The sequence below is a fragment of the Hemitrygon akajei genome, chromosome 7 (assembly GCF_048418815.1).
Source record: "Hemitrygon akajei chromosome 7, sHemAka1.3, whole genome shotgun sequence".
Taxonomy (NCBI): Eukaryota; Metazoa; Chordata; class Chondrichthyes; order Myliobatiformes; family Dasyatidae; genus Hemitrygon; species Hemitrygon akajei.
Window position 1 is genome coordinate 11,818,935 of NC_133130.1, and position 17,466 is coordinate 11,836,400.

Below are 17,466 nucleotides of genomic sequence, written 5' to 3' on the forward strand. Positions count from 1 at the left end.
TAATAATGGTCACGGTCTGGAGAGGGTCTGGAGCTGGGGGTGGCAGAGCCTGTGGCCTGCAGGGCACCAGAACTGAGATCTGAGTCAGAAGCGAGTGAGTCTATGGCCCAGAGGGGGCTGGTGCCCATGTCCGGGAGGCCGTGGTTCCAGTCGGAGTCAGAGTCAGATGCGGATGGGTCTTCGGCAGGGTTTTAAAGATTTCAGCAAGGACTAGATGGGCCGAAGAGCCTGTTTTATGTTCTGCTACTCTTTGCATCTATGATTCTATGACTATGTATTGTATTTCGGGCCAGTAATCCTGCCACCTGCTGTGCAGTAAAACCTCTGTGTTGTTACCCTGCCCTCTCTCCCGATACACTGAATCACCTGGTTGCACTGGAGACCAGGATTCATGAAGGTTAATGGAATTCATCGCTGTTCACAAAGAATGAACACTGACCGAGGGGCAGTTGCTTGCTTCTGTCAGATCGTTTAATCACAATTCAAAAGTACATCGAAATATTACAGAAGAAAACAAACATTAAGCTGGACTATGATGAAGGGTGTGTGCACACTGCTTGTCAGCTTTAGCTACTGCATCGATACTTGGACTCAATAGCACAGGAGATTGAGATTAAATTCCAGCAGGGCTGAGGAAATTAAATTCATTGAGCTGAACGATTCGACATTAAAGCTGGGAACAGTGACATGAATCCATACCTCACTGGACCCGGCACTGAATAGGGGTAGGATGTAATCATTGCTACTCCATTGTCACTGGAACTGCTCGCTGGTAGGTGGACCACCGGACCCTCCAGTTCTGATGAACCATCACTGCATAAAACGTTGACTATTTATTCTTTTCCATAGATGCTGACTGGTGTGTTGAGTTCCTCCAGCATTTTATGTGCATTGCTTTGGATTTTGAGTATGTGGAGAATTTCTCGTGTTTGTGACATTAAACATCTACACCAGGATGGCTGAATGTAAATTAAATTGTGAGGCATTCTGATGCAAAATGCTGCAGATGCTGGAAGTCTGAAATAAACCTGGAAGAGGTGGGTGGTTCATTGAGTCAGGCAGTGACTTTGGAGAAACAGCTCCTGAAAATGATGGTAACAGGGATAGCCCTCCTATTGGGGTAACAGGAAACACTTGCACTCAAGCATTGTTAGGATTAACAGGAGTCCTGATGAATTGTTTATTCCCCTCCATTGATGCTGCCTGACCTGCTGAATTCCTGCTGTGTGTTGTTCATGATTTCCAGTACCTTCAGCATCTCTTTTCCAGATGGGGATGGGGTGCCAGAAAGACCTTGATTTTGGGTGATAGATATCAGGATGGTGTGACATTCCTCAGGGATAGAGTACAAGGGGCACAGTGATAACAGCCTTCAGTTACCGATGTCTTCAGAGGAAGCAGCTGCCTTGGCATTTTTAAGGACAATTTTAGCTGTCTCCACCATTGCATCCAGTGAACTGTTCAGCATCATGAGAGTCACCCCAAAGGATGATGTTGCCCCAAAGATAGAGCCCAAAATGGGGACAAAGTCAAGGAAGGGCTCGGCGATTGTCAGCGCCATTGCCACTGTGCTTCTCTGCATCAACAGCACTACCTGCTGACGTGTGATCTCCCCGAACACCCAGTTGTGCTCAGTACCTTTTTTCAGATCCTCTACACTTGTCTCCACTCTCTGGGCCAGTTTGCTGAGTGATGCCTCATCCAGACCAAGGTTCTTCCGTATGAACAGGATACCAGTGGTAATGAGTGCCAAGTCACAGGCAAGGGACAAACCCGGAATGGGAACTACACCAATAGCCCCCGAAATGGCAGACAGCATCTGGATGAAACGCCGCAGAGCCTGACGTTTACTCTCTATAGCAGCTTCAGATGTGTTGGGGAGAGCTGTGATGAATAGATTCTTCTGTGTCTCCGAAAGATTGGATACCACAGCTTCCCTTAATTTAGCAAAATCAAACTGATCTAGGTTAAAGGCCGAATAGAGATAAACGGTAGGTTTCTCTATCCCTGCTGCCTGTAGTGAGGAGACGCAATATGCCCTCACACTCCGGAACATATCCTTCTGGTTGTAATCCTTCTTGCGCCTTTCTGCCCTGATAGTCTCGTCAATCTTAGAGCGCACCAGGTAGAAAGGTTTGCCCACCTTCTTCAGTGCTTCAGCCAGTAACTTGTCATACTCTGTGAACCGAGAATCAGTGACAATGATGCCCAAATCATACTGGGAAAAGTTGGTTTCCTTCATGAACTGTTTCACCGGAAACATTGGTGTGTTCAACCCAGGGAAGTCATAGTACTGAACGTTAGGAAGGGTGGGGTGGGCATAAGGTGTTATCTTCTTGGTGGTCTCTTTAGTTCCAGTTGGGGCAGCCCCTTTCTCATTCTCATTCAACTCAAGCAGGGCATTGATCAGGGTCGATTTGCCCGACCCGGAGTCACCCATCACCGCAATCCGGATCCGTACATTTTCGAACTGCTTGGATTTTCTCTCAATGGCCGATTGAAGACCCGTCTCTCCTTCACATTGATAGGCAGACACCAGATCCTTCACATCCTTGGTGCTGTAATACAGGTTGGAAAGAACACCAGCCATTTCCCGCTGAAAGAGGAAAACATGTATATTATGTTGGAGAAGGATGTCATCGTGGAATCGCAAGTCCTGTTTGAACGAGCCAAATTAATTTAAATCAGCTTGTGACACGTGTGAGAGGGTGGCAATGGTGGCTTGTTTTTCTATTCGGAGGATGGAAACTACAGGTGATTAACAGGTCTCCTGCATTTTTTAATTTATGTTAACAACTTGCATGAGAATATTAGTTCTATGTTTAGTCAATTTGTGGAAGATAACAATGTTGGTGGTACAACAGATGGTGGAGAAGGTTGTCTGAGATTACAGCAAGATCCAGAACACTTGGGCAGTTTGGACAAAGTGTGGCAGTGGGAATTTATCTCAGACGTGTGCAAAGTCAGTAATTTCAGAAACATAAGTTGTGCAGGTCAAATACAGCATTGATATCATAGGTAGACAGGGCAGTGATGCAGTGTCAGAAGTCGGTCTAGAAGAATAATATGTTCGCTAAACACAGGAGAAGTGAAGATAATCAGAAAAAAGAGTGCAAACTTTTTTAGTGTTTGCTAACAGCTTTACAAGTAAAAGGGTTGCAACCTCTTAACTCACTTCAGCTGACTAGTAAAGTAGCAGAAAACTGGAAAACATTCAAACAGCATTTCGAAATTTATTTATCGACGATCAAAGCAGAAAATAAAACAGTAAAAACGAAAGCTGCCATTATATTCCACGTAATAGATCATGACACAATTCAGGTATATAACCATTTGAAGCAGTTTGTATACCAAAGCGTAATGTGACATATGAAAGATATAAATTCTTTACATGTAAGCAGAAAACTGGTAAAACGATTGATCAATTTCTTACCGAGTTGAGAAACTGCAGTAAAACATGCAAGTTTGCAGAGCTGACGGACTCTCTAATTAAAGACAAAAGTGTTTGCAGCATTTTGGATAATGCTCTGAGAGGAAGACTCTTAAGAGAACCAGACGATAATTTGGACAAAGCTTTGATTCTCTGCAAAGCTTCGGAAACTGTAAAGTCACAGGCTAAAGAGCTTTTTATTGAGAACTGCTGCATACACGCTGTGAATAACCGTGAACATATTATAATAAATAATGAAATGGAAATGAAACCAACAGAGAAAAAGAGGTCATCTGAAAGAAAAAAAAACTATGTGTTCACTGTGGGAGGGAGTACCAACCTAAAAAATGTCCAGTGTGTGGGAAAATGTGCAATCACCGTGGTAGAGTAATCATTTTTCACACTGTTGCACAAGTAGAAAGAATATAAAACAAGTAAATGCACTGCTTGTAAATGAACTTTAGGATTTTTTTATTGATGAGCTTTGTGAAAATAAACAAAGTAAGAATGTCTGGACTATTCCATTGCAAGTGAACCAAAACAATATTGTGTTTAAACTTGATACTGGAGCACAAGTAAAATGTTTTTGTGGAATCTGAGTTTAAAGCATTAAAGCCAAGACCAAATTTAAATCAGAGAAATAGACATCAGACAGAGCGCGGAAGGTTTAAAAAGGGAAGCAATCTTCAATGTTTTTTTTTTTATTCACAGCAAGGAGGCAGCGAAGTATGTCACCGTTTTTTGGGAGAAAAATTCAGATTGATTTTTTTTTAACTACTTGGGACAGGAAAGGCATGACTGCACAGTCGCGTGACCTCAGAGCATGTAAGGCTTAAAAAGAACACTGCCATATCCAGCAGGCAGTGGAGAGAGAGGGTGCAGAGTGATAGGGCTTTGGCTCAACGGGATTAGACAGAAACGGGAAGAGGCTTCCTGCAACCGTTGAGTCTTATGGTAAAGGGGTAAGTTACAGGTTTATTTATTTAGTAATAACAGTAGCATTAGAGGTATGCATCTAGGATTAGTGTTGTGCTTGAAGTGCCAGATGTGGGGACCCTGGGAGACTCCCAGCCTCCCCAAGGATTACATCTGCTCCAGCTGCATTGAGATGAGGCTCCTTAAGGACTGTGTTAAGGATCTGGAGCTGCAACTTGATGACCTTCATCTAATTAGGGAAAATGAGGAGGTGATTGATAATACCTATACAGAGATAAGTGGATAGCACCTCTGTGACAGCCCCCCTCAGAAATTAATATATCATTTTAGATACTGTTGGAGAAGTTGACCTGGCAGAGGAAGACCACAGTACTTAAGAACTGTATCAGGGTCGATTTGCCCTGATACTGTGACAAGTATTTGTACAAAGTACAGTGAACTTCTGGCACTCTGCCCAGTGCCGTGATCAAGAAAGCAAGGAGAAATACAGTAGTTATAGGGGATTCCATAGTGAGGGGAACAGACAAGAGATATTGCAAGCCAGACGAGTATACCCAGATGATGTGTTGCCTCCCTGGTGCCAGGGTACAGGATGTCTCAGGTCGGGTCCAGAGATTCTGAGAAGAGAGGGTGAGCAGCCTGAAGTCCTGGTACATGTTGGTACCAATAGCACAGACAGAAAAAGAGAGGAGGTCCTGAAGGAAGATTACTGGGAGCTAAGAGGAAAATTGAACAGACGGACCTCCAGAGTAATAATGTCAGGATTACTGCTTGAGCCACGCACTAATGAAGGTAAGAATAGCAGAATTATGCAGATGAATGTGTGGCTAAGTAACTGATGCAGAGGGCACGTCTTCAAATTCTCGGATCATTGGGATCTATTTTGGGGGAGGTTTGACTTATTCAAAAACGATGGGTTACACCTGAACTCAAAGGGTACCAATATCCTGGCGGGATTGTTTAATATATCTACTAGGGAGGGTTTAAGCTAAGTTGGCAAGGGGAGGGAAACCAGGGTGTTAGGGTTGAGTAAGAGCAAAATAGAAATGTCAAAGATACTGTGCAGCAAAGATGGCAAGAAAGACAGGCCGGTGAATAGACAGGATAATCTGCTGTGTGATAGAAATATAGCAAAATCGGTAACAGATACTGATTTAAATGCACTGTACTTAAATGCACGCAGCATTAGAAATAAAGTGGAAGACCTTGTTGTACAGCCACAGGTTATGACATTGCGGCCATCACCGAGTCATGGCTAAATGATGGATATGACTGGGAGCTGAATGTCCAAGGATACACAGTGTATAGGAAAGATAGGAAGGTAAGTAAAGAGGGTGGCGTGGCCCTGATGGTAAGCAACAATATCAAATCAGTGAAAGATGGGACATAGGATCAGAAGAGGTAGAATCCTTATGAGTCAAGTTAATAAAATGGCAAGGATAAAAAGACACTGATAGAAGTTATATACAAACCTCCAAACAGCAGCCGAGATGTGGACTACAAGTTACAGCTGGAAATAGAAAAAGCGTGTCAGAAGGAAAATGTCAAGATAATTATGGTGGATTCTAATAGGAAACTGGATTGGGAAAGTCAGGAAGGTACTGGATCTCAGGAGAAGGAGTTTGTAGAATGCCTACGGGATGGCTTTTTGGAGCAGCTTGTCCACAAGCCCACCGGGGGATCGGCTGCTTTGTATTGGGTGCTGTGCAATGAACCTAATGCGATTAGGGAGCGATAAGTAATGGAACCCCTTGGAAGTAGTGATCATAATATGATTGAGTTCAGTTTCAAATTTGAAAATGAGAAGTTGATATCAGGTATATCGATATTTCAGTGGAACAAAGAAAATTACAGTGGTATGAGAGAGGAACTGGCCCAAGTTGATTGGAAAAGTAAGCTAGATGGAGGGACGGTAGAGCAGAATTGGATGAAATTCCTACAAGAAATAAGGAAAATGCAGGAAAAAGATATTCCAAGAAAAAAGAAATTCACGAATGGAAAAGTGGCACAAATGTGATTAATGAGAGAGGTTAGGACTAAAATAAAAGCAAAAGAGACGGCGTACAAGGAAGCAAAAATTAGTGGGAAAGCTGAGGACTGGATTGCTTTTAAAAACTTACAGAAGGAAACTAAGAAAGTCATTAGGAAAGAAAAGATGAATTATGAAAGGAAGTTGGCAATTAACATAAAAAAGGAAAGTTGGCAATTAACATAAAAAAGGATACTACGTTTTTTTCAATATATGAAGAGTAAAAGATTGACAGGGATAGACATAGAACCGATTGAAAATGATGCTGGAGAAATTATAATGGGTAACAAAAAGATGGCAAAGGAACTAAATGAGTATTTTGCATCAGTCTTCAAAGTGGAAGACATTAGCAACATACCTGATTGTGAGAGGTCTGAGAATAGAATTAGGTACAGTCAAGGTTACCAGAGAGAAAGTGCTTGGGAAACTAAATGGACTAAGGATAGATAAGTCTCCCGGACCAGATGAGGTGCACCCACAAGTTCTGAAGGAGGTGGCTTTGGACATTGTGGAGGCATTGGAAGTGATCTTCCAAAAATGAATATACTCTGGCATGGTTTCGGAGGACTGGAAGGTTGCAAATGTAGTTCCACAGTTTAAGAAAGGGGGTAGGCAGCAAAAAGAAAATTACAGACCTATTAGTCTGACATTGGTTATTGTTGGAAAGTTATTGGAGTCGATCCTCAAGGACAAGGTTATGAAATACCTCGAGGTGCATGACAAGATAGGCCCAAGCCAGCATGGTTTCATGAAGGGAAGATCCTGCCTCACCAACCTATTGGAATCTTTTGAGGTAATCTCAAATAAGATTGACAAGGGAGAGGCTGTGGATGGTGTGTATTTGGATTTTCAAAAGGCCTTCGATAAGGTGCCGCATAAGAGGCTGCTTAATAAGATGAGAGCCCGTGGAATTACAGGAAAGATATTGGAATGGGTGGAGCATTGGTTGATAGGCAGAAAGCAAAGGGTGCGAATAAAAGAATCCTATTCTGGTTGGTTGCCATTTACTAGTGGTATTCTGCAGGGTCGGTGTTGGGGCCGCTTCTTTCTGCACTGTATATCAATGATTTAGATTATGGATTAAATGGTTTTGTGGCTAAGTTTGCGAATGACACCAAGATAGGTGGAGGAGCAGGAAGTGTTGAAGAAATGGAAAGGTTGCAGAGAGACTTGGTCAGTTTAGGAGAGTGGACAAAGAAATGGCAGATGATATACAATGTTGAGAAATGTACGGTTGCACATTTTGGAAGAAGAAATAATTGGGCAGATTATTATTTAGATGGGGAGGAAATTCAAAAATTAGAAGTGCAAAGGGACTTGCGGGTCCTCATGCAGGATACCCTAAAGGTTAACCACCAGGTTGGATCAACAGTAAGGAAAGCGAATGCTATGTTGGCATTCATTTCAAGAGGAATAGTGTATAAGAGGAAGGAGGTTTTGATGAGGCTCTATGGGGCACTGGTGGGACTTCATTTGGAATACTGTGTGCAGTTTTGGGCCCCCTATCTTAGAAGGGATGGACTGATGTTGGAGAGAGTTCAGAGAAGATTTACGAGGATGATTCCTGCAATGCAGGGGCTAACATATGAGGAGTGTTTGTCGGCTCTTGGACTGCATTCATTAGAGTATAGAATAATGAGAGGGGATCTCATAGAAACATTCCGAATGTTGAAAAGTTTGGACAGAGTAGATGTGTAAAGGTTGTTTCTCCTGGTGGGTGAGTCCAGGACAAGAGGCCACAGACTTAGAATTAGATGGTACCCATTTAAAACAGAGATGAGGAGTATTTTTTAACCAGAGGGTCATGTATTTATGGAATTCGTTGCCACATACAGCTGTGGATGCCCTATCATTGAGGGTGTTTAAGGAAGAGATTGATAGGTATCTAATTAGTCAGAGTATCAAGGGATATGGGGAAAAAGCCAGAAATTGGAACTAGATGGGAGAATAGTTTAGCTCATGGTGGAGTGGCAGAGCAGAATCGATGGGCCGAATGGCCTACTTCTGCTCCTTTGTCTTGTGATCTTGTGAATATAAAAGTGAGTGGGTATTCAAGTGTAGACATTCAAGTTAAAGGAACATGTGTGTCAAAGGTGTCACACAAAAATATTGTGCACATGCTTTCATTTGTGGTCGTGCCAAAAAATGTAGAGTCAGTAATGGGTTTATCTGCCTGTGAGAGACTGAATTTGGTGAAAAGAGTATTAGTCCTGGACAGTGACACAGAGTCAGAATACAATGGCTTGATGAAAGAGCAAGAGAGGACAGGATTGGATTCTAATGGTCTTGGAGCTTTTGATCGACGGGAGATGAAGAGAGAAAATGCTGGGGAGAACCGGTCGTAGGATACGACCTGGTGGGAGACCTCTTTGTTGGAGATGGATTGCGAGCAACGTTTGGAAGGTGATGTGTGTTTTCACGCAGGCCAAGGCCCCAGCATGTGAGTGACAGAAAACTTCAAGAGGAGCTCCAACCTGTGCACATTTGACTGTTTAATGGGCTCTTTTTTGTTTTTCTTTCTTTTCTTTACTAACCCTTTAGTTAGGTAAGTTTCAGAAATATAATTCCTTTAATCCTGTACAGATATTTCTGGGTTGTCTGCATATCTGGGTTGAACTCCACCTGCTACATCTCAGCCCAGTTCTGCATTATATCAATGCCCTGCTGTAAACTTTGACAACCCTCCAGGCTATCCACATCACCCTCAACTTGTGTCACCAGAGGAAAGCAAATTGCACAGCATCCACACAACCTGGTGTAAGGGGGTTTCTTCTTTGTGAGGGGGTTTTTTCTTTCTTTTTTTTATTACTGCATATGTTAATCAAAATAGCTTCTTTGTTTTGTTAAAAGTATGACTGCTTCTTTATTGCGAGAGAGTGCTAGAAGCTTGTTTGGGTTAAAATTTACTGATAACGAGAGTTGTATTCATTTGTTAACCAATTGGGATTAATGTTGTTCTTTCTTCTGAGTCTGTAAGCTTTGGCGGGCACTTTGGGGAGTCGGCGCGGGTGGGAGAGAGAGAGAGGACGCGATGCTGTAAGCTGGGCGAGGAACAGACCCCAAGCTGGGGTGCAAGGCCAGGAGGAACCACAAGGAGAGGAGACAAGGATAGCTGTGCTTGGTTGACCACTTCGGGTGGACCTGAGCTGCAAGTCGAGGAGTTCGGAGGGGATCGAATGGTGGCCAGAAGACTTCGGTAATTGAGCTCCAACGGTTGTGCACGAAGTGGTTTGGACTTTGATAAGTTTGGCGCCTTTTCTTTATTTTCTTTTCCTTCCTATATACTGTATCGTTATTAATCACTTAGTTATAGTAATCTTTATAAATTGTATTAATTTAATCGTATATGATGTACTGTCTGTTCTTTGGCGAGGCGGGGACATCACACAGCATCCACACAAGCTGATTACCCAGTCTGGCGGGGCCGAAGGCTGCTCCCCCTAAATGAGACGGAGCTGAGCGAGCCTGAGGCGACCCATGGGGTTACATTGGGTATGGGGTGGGAGATCCATCTCAATTGCATGGGTTTGGCAGGACTAGAGTGGGTCTTACCTAGATTTATGCAGCCGAGGAAGCCACTGGGACTTCACACCATATAATTTTGTAACAAATCTCTTATCATCATCTTGTGCTGTAGGGAATAATGTTCTAACCTGCTAAAACTTTTCCTGTAACTCATCTCCTCAAGACTCAGCCATATCCTTGTAAACTTGCTCTCGATTCTTTCAACTTTATTTACATCTTTTCTGTAGTTAGGCAATCATAGTTGCACACAATACTCCTAATATAGGCTCACCCATTTTTTCACAATCTCAGCATAAGGTCCTAACTGCTGTACTCAGATTTATGAAGACCAATGTGCCAGAAGCTCTCTTTACGACCCTATCTAACTGTACCTGTGATACCATATTCAATGAATTATGGATCTGTGTTACCAGACTCCTCTGATCTACCACACTATTCAATGGCCTAGCGCTCTCTGTGCTAGTCCAACCCTGGTTCACCTTCCCAAAGTGCAACACCTCACACTTGTCTGCATTAAATTCCATCTGCCATTTTCAACCTATTTATCCAGATAGTCAGGATCTCACTGCTTCAATAGGCTTCCTCATTGTCCACTTTCACCCCCAACTTGGAGTCATCCAAAAATTTGCTGATGCAGTTTTCCACATTTCCAGCCAGATATTCGCTATGAATGATAAATAATATAGAACTGAGCACTGATCCTTGCTGCACACCACTAGCTACAGACCTCTCATAGAGAACTCACTGGTATCTGCCACGAAACAAATGTATAATACAATCTATTATCTGATCCTGAATGCCAAGAGACCAAACAGACCAAACTCTGATGAGAGGCTTTGTTGAAAGTCTTACTAAAGTCCATTTAGACTATATCCTTCATCAACTTTCCTGGTAGCCTCTTTGAAAAAAATCTATAAAGTTTGTTAGATGTGACCTACCACGTGAAAAGGGAGCTAGACCATCTCTAAACAGTCCTTGTCTATCTCGTGCCTGTCAGGTGGAGGGGAATTGCACAGCCAATGCAGAATATACCTGTGGCAGATCCCCTCAATAATAATTATATAACCATATAAACATATAACAATTACAGCATGGAAACAGGCCATCTCGGCCCTTCTAGTCCGTGCCGAATGCTTACTCTCACCTAGTCCCACCTACCTGGACTCAGTCCATAACCCTCCTTTCCTTTCCTGTCCATATACCTATCCATTTTTTTTTTAAATGACAAAATCGAACCTGCCTCTACCACTTCTACTGGAAGCTCATTCCACACAGCTACCACTCTCTGAGTAAAGAAGTTCCCCCTCGTGTTACCCCTAAACTTTTGCCCCTTAACTCTCAAGTCATGTCCTCTTGTTTGAATCTCCCCTACTCTCAATGGAAAAAGCCTATCCATGTCAACTCTATCTATCTCATAATTTTAAATACCTCTATCAAGTCCCCCCTCAACCTTCTACGCTCCAAAGAATAAAGACCTAACTTGTTCATCCTTTCTCTGTATCTGAGGTGCTGAAACCCAGGTAACATTAGATACTATTGAAGGGGATTATATAATGGGCGGAGCAACAGTGACCAGCTCTCTGGTGCTGAGCTGATGCTGTGGCTCAGAAGATTAGATTAGATTCAACTTCATTTTCATTCTGCTGAGTACAGATACAAAGCCAATGAAATGCAGTCAGCATCTAACCAGAAGTGCAAAAGAATAGTGTTTGCAAAATAACTGTGAATAAAAAGTAACTGCTACAGCATACAAATATAAAAGTACTGAGACAGTACAATATGGGTGCAATACTGCTTAGTGCTGCAATGTGAGGTTCAGCAGGGTCACAGCCTCAGAGAAGAAGCTCTTCCTGTGCTTGCTGGTGTGAGAGCAGAGGCTCCTGTAGTGCCTATCGGATGGGAGGAGAGTAAAAAGTCCATGGTTAGGGTGAGATGCATCCTTGATAATGCTTTTTGCCCTGCCCAGGCAGCATTTATGGTAGATGTTCTCAATGGCGGGATATTGAGTGCCGATAATCCGTTGGGCAGTTTTCGCCACCCACTGGAGTGCTTTGTGGCCCGATATGGGACAATTGCCATACCACACTGAGATGCAGTTGGTGAGTATGCTCTCAATGGTACAATGTCTGTCAGTATCCTGGGACTGAGGTAGGCTTTCTTGATGCTTCGCAAGAAATAAAGGCGCTGTTGCGCCATTTTGATCAGGATGGAGGAGTTCAGGGACCAGCTGAGATCATCAGAAATGTGGACACCAAGGAATTTGAAACTTGATAAATGCTGTACTACAGCTCCATTGATGTAGTTGGGGAGATGAGTGTGACTGCTAGCATGCCTGAGTTCACAGCTCCTCGGTTTTCTGGGTGTAAAGGGCCAGGTTGCTGTCGGCACACCACGCAGCCAGGTGCTGGACCTCGTCCCTGTAGGCCGTCTTGTCATCCCCTCTGATCAGGTCAACTATCAATTTCAACTATGAAACAGATGAAATAGATAGGCAAGGAGAGGAGGTCCTGCAGAGAGATTTTAGAGAGCTAGGTAGATAGCTGAGAAACAGGACCTCCAGGATAATAATCTATGGGTTATAGTCTGTGCCATGTGCCAGTGAGGGTAAGAACAGGATGGGTTAGCTGCTGAAAGCATGGCTGAGGAACTGGTGCAGTAGGGAGGGGTTCAGATTTATGGATCATTAAATTCTCTTCAGGGAAGGTATGATCTTTATAAAAGAGACGGGTTACACCTGAACCAGGGGTTCAATATTCTTGCGGGCAGGTTGGCTGGAGTTGTTTGGGTAGGTTGAAATTAATTTGGCAGGGGGGTGGGAATTGGAGTGTTGGTGCTGAAGAAGAGATAATTGGTTTACAAACAGAGGCAATGTGTAGTGAGAGTCCTTGCAAGAAGAGGCTGATGATAGCACAAAATTGCAGTCAACAGGATTGGAAGTCAAAGCAAACATAAAAGCCAAAGAAAGGGCATATAATAGAGCAAAAACTGGTTGGAAGTTAGAGGATTGAGAAGCTTTCAAAACCAACAGAAGGAACTAAAAACTCATTCAGAAGGTAAAGATGGAATATGAAAGTAAGCTAGCCAAATAATTAAGGAGGATCCAAATGTTTCTTCAGATACATAAAGTGTAAAATAGAGGAGAGAGTGGATATCAGCATGCTGGAAAATGATGAGGTAGTAATGGGGGGGGGGAACAAAATGGCAAATGAACAGAACCAGAAATAAAGTTCTTGGGAAATGGAAAGATCTGAAGGTAGATAAGTCACCTGCACCATGTGGTGTACACTACGGATTTATGAAAGCCATGGTTGGGGAGGTCATGGGGGCATTAGAAATGAATTTTTAAGAATCACTAGATTCTGGAATGGTTCCAAATATCTGGAAAATTGGAACTGTTACCCCTCTCTTCAAGATGGGAGAGAGGCACAAAAAAAAAGCTACTGGCCTGTTAGTTTGACCTCAATGGTTGGAGTTGCTTATTAAGGATAAGGTCTCAGGGTACTTGGAGAGACATGATAAAATAGGTCTTAGTCAGCATGATTTTCTCAAGGAAACAGCTTGTCAGACAAATCTGTTGGAATTCTGTGAAGAAATAACAAACAAAATCGACAAAGGTGAATCAGTTGATGTTGTACACCTGGATTTTCAGAAGGCCTTGGACAAGGTGCCACACATGAGGCTGGTTAACAAGCTATAAATCCATGGTATTACAAGGAAGATTCTAGCATTGATTGGCAGGAGGCTAAGAATGGGAATAAAAGGAGCCTTTTCTGAGTGGCTGCTGGTGACCTGTGGTGACCACAGGGATCTGTGACGGAACGGATAATTTTCAGATTATATGCCAATGATATAAATGATAGAATTGATTGTTTTGTTGGAAGGTTTGCAGACAATATGAAGATGGGCAGAGTGGCAGTTAGTTTTGAGGAAGTAGAGGAACTACAGAAGGACAGACGGATTAGGAGAATGGAGAAAGAAGTCTCAGAAGGGATACATTGTTGGGAAGTGTTTGGTCATGCACTTTGGCAGAGGAAATGGTTGAGTATTTGCAAAATGCAGCAAAAATACAAAATTCTGAGTCGCAAAGGGACTTGGGAGTCCTTCTGTAGGATTGTCTAAAGGTTAATATGCTGCTTATGGTGAGGAAGGCAAATGCAATGTTAGCAATCTTTTCAGGAGGACTAGAATATAAAAGCAAGGATATAATGGTGAAACATTGTAACGCACTGGTGGGGCCTCACTTGGAGTATTGTGAGCAAGTTTGGGCCCCTCATCTTAGAAAGGATGTGCTGAGGGTTCAAAGCAGTTTCCCAAAAATGATTCCAGGATTGAGTGGCTTGTCAAATGAAGAGTGTTTGATGTATCTGGGCCTGAGTTCCCTAGAGATCAGAAGAATGAGGAGTGACCTCATTGAAACCTATCACATGGTGAAAGGGCTTGATAGAGAGGATGTGGAGAGTATGTTTCCGATGGTGTTAGAGTTTAAGACCAGAGTACAGAGTCTCAGAATACAGGGGCATCATTTTAGAATGGAGATGAGGAGGAATTTCTTTCACCAGAGAGTGGTGAGTCTGTGGAATGTATTGGAACAGGCAGCTGTGGAGGTCAAGTCTGTAGTTATATTCAAGGCAGAGGTTGATAGATTCGTGATGGGTCAGGGCATGAAGGGATATGGGGAGGAGGGAGGGGATTGGGACTGAGAAGAATTTTAGATCAGCCATGATGAAATGGCAGAGCAGACTCGATGGACCAAATAGCCAGTTCTGCTCCTATATTTATGGTCAGATGGTTGTCGGGTCCCTAAATACTCCATATCCAGTCATTTTCTGAACTGAGCAAACGTTAGTCATTTTGGGAATATTCAAACACCTCTCTTGAATTGGTACAGCTATCAGCATTTTGCCAGGCATGGAGGAGTGTGCATTCCATGGACAGTGAACCACAGTGGGGTCTACCGATCAGTTCCAACAACTGCGACATGGGTCCACTGCAGTGTTACTGTAACTGAGCGAGCTGAGTCTCAATGTTCATCTTGCGGCCTTATGAATCCATGTTGTTGATAATAAGACCAAAAGACCATAAGACATAGGAGCAGAATTAGGCCATCTGGCCCATTGAGTCTGCTCTGCCTTTCACTCATGGCTGATTTGTTTCTATTTCCTCCTCAATCACTGTTCCCAGCCTTCTCCCTGTAACATTTGATGCCATGTATGATCAAGAACCTATCAATCTCTGCCTTAAATACACTTAATGACTTGGCCTCCACAGCTGCCTGTGGCAACAAATTCCACAAATACAGCACCATTTGGCTAAAGAAATTTCTCCACATCTCTGTTTTGAAAGGGTGTCCCTCTATCCTGAGGCTGTGCCATCTTTTCCTAGACTCTCCAACCATGGGAATCATACTTTCCACATCTACCCTGTCCAGGCCTTTCAACATTTGAAAGGTTTCAATGAGATCTGCCCTCATCTTTCTGAATTCTAGCGAGTACAGACCCAGAGTAATCAAATGTTCCTCGTGTGATAATCCTTTCATTTCTGGAATCATCCAGCACATCTTTCCAAAGATAAGGTGCCCAGACGTGTTCACAGTACAAAAGGTGAACCTTCACCAGTGCCTTTTGAAACCTCAGCATCACATCCTTTCTCTTATATTCTAGAACTCTTGAAATAGTGTTAACATTGAGTCACCAGTGACTCAACCTACAAGTTAAGCTTCAGGGTGTTCTGCACATGGACTGCCAAGTCCCTCTGCATCTCAAATTCCTGAATTTTCTCCCTGTTTAGAAAGTAGTCGGCACATTTATTTCTACTACCAAAGTGCATGACCATGCATTTCCAGCATTGTATTTCATTTGTTACTTTCTTGCCCATTCTTCTAATCTGTATAAATCCATCTGCATCCTAGCTATTTCTTCAATACCACCCGCCCCTCCACCATTCTTGGTAACATCTGCAAACATGGCAACAAAGCTATCTATTCCATCACCTATATCATTGATATACAGCATAAAAAGAAGTAGTCCCATCACTGACCCGGTGGAACACCACTAGTCACTGGCAGCCAACCAGAAAAGCATTCTGTTAATCCCACACACTGTCTCCTACCAATCAGCCAATGCTCTAACCACGTTAGTAACTTTCCTGTAATATCATGGGCTGTTAACTTGGTAAGCAACCTCATGTGTGGCACCTTGTCCAAGGCCTTCTGAAAGTCGAAATATACAACATTCACTACATCCCCTTTATCTATCATATTTGTAATCTCCTCAAAGAATTCCAACAGGTTCGTCAGGCAGGATTTTCCCTGAAGGAAACCATGCTGGATTTGTACTTGTCGCAATCACAGATTCAGCAGCGCAGAAGATACGGCAATTGCGCTTAGATAGATAGATACTTTATTCATCCCCATGGGGAAATTCAACTTTTTTCCAATGTCCCATACACTTGTTGTAGCTAAACTAATTACATACAATACTTAACTCAGTAAAAAATATGATATGCATCTAAATCACTATCTCAAAAAGCATTAATAATAGCTTTTAAAAAGTTCTTAAGTCCTGGCGGTAGAATTGTAAAGCCTAATGGCATTGGGGAGTATTGACCTCTTCATCCTGTCTGAGGAGCATTGCATCGATAGTAATCTGTCGCTGAAACTGCTTCTCTGTCTCTGGATGGTGCTATGTAGAGGATGTTCAGAGTTATCCATAATTGACCGTAGCCTACTCAGCGCCCTTCGCTCAGCTACTGATGTTAAACTCTCCAGCACTTTGCCCACGACACAGCCCGCCTTCCTTACCAGCTTATTAAGACGTGAGGCGTCCCTCTTCTTAATGCTTCCTCCCCAACATGCCACCACAAAGAAGAGGGCGCTCTCCACAACTGACCTATAGAACATCTTCAGCATCTCACTACAGACATTTGAATGTTTAACTCCATACTTGTCATCATAGTGATTGTCAAGACTTGGACACAGCACAGTAACGCTTCGCTGCCTGTTTGCATTTGGCCTTGCCTGAGAAATTGGACTGTCAAGTCAACTGACTCTGAAGACTAGCGGTATTCTTTCAATATTTAGTTGTTCTTCTCAGCCGCAGTGTAGGCTTCATTTTCCCTTTGACAGCTTTAGTTAACGACCTGTTTGATCAAGAGTTTATTGTTTTATTTTACCTTTGACACTGTTCACATTAAAGTTTGTGAACTATCGATCTGCTTCAGTGTCTCTCACTCCACACTTGGGCCGTATCCGAACCTGGTGACAGTACCATCTTGTCCTGTGTCACCAAGTACCTCATCACCTCACTCTTAACAAATGACTCCAACATCTTGATCCCAGATTCAATATTCCACTGACAGCTCTGTTCACAATCTCACCACTCTGAGTGAAGAAGTTTCTTCTCAGATTCCCTTAAAATATTTTGCATTTCATCTGAACCTATGACCTCTAATTCCAGTCTCACCCAACCCAAGGGGACAAATCAAATAAGCATTCGCCCTTCCTAATTCTGTTGGATCATCCTTCAGTCTGCTGCACTCCAGGCAATAA

At 42.9% G+C, this 17,466-nt stretch overlaps 1 protein-coding gene across 3 annotated transcripts in view; it reads right to left on the bottom strand.

Moving 5' to 3' along the window:
• Positions 1–505: 505 nt before the first annotated feature.
• The window catches only part of LOC140729959 (T-cell-specific guanine nucleotide triphosphate-binding protein 2-like), a 35,902-nt gene continuing 18,941 nt past the window's right edge, over positions 506–17,466 (bottom strand). For 2 of the 3 annotated variants that reach the window (XM_073050131.1, XM_073050130.1), the window contains one exon: positions 506–2,596. In XM_073050131.1, the coding sequence (XP_072906232.1) occupies positions 1,373–2,590 (1,218 nt within the window). In that variant the 5' untranslated portion in view covers positions 2,591–2,596 and the 3' untranslated portion in view covers positions 506–1,372. The remainder of the gene's footprint in view (positions 2,597–17,466) is intronic. The other variant, XM_073050129.1, reaches the window with a different exon arrangement.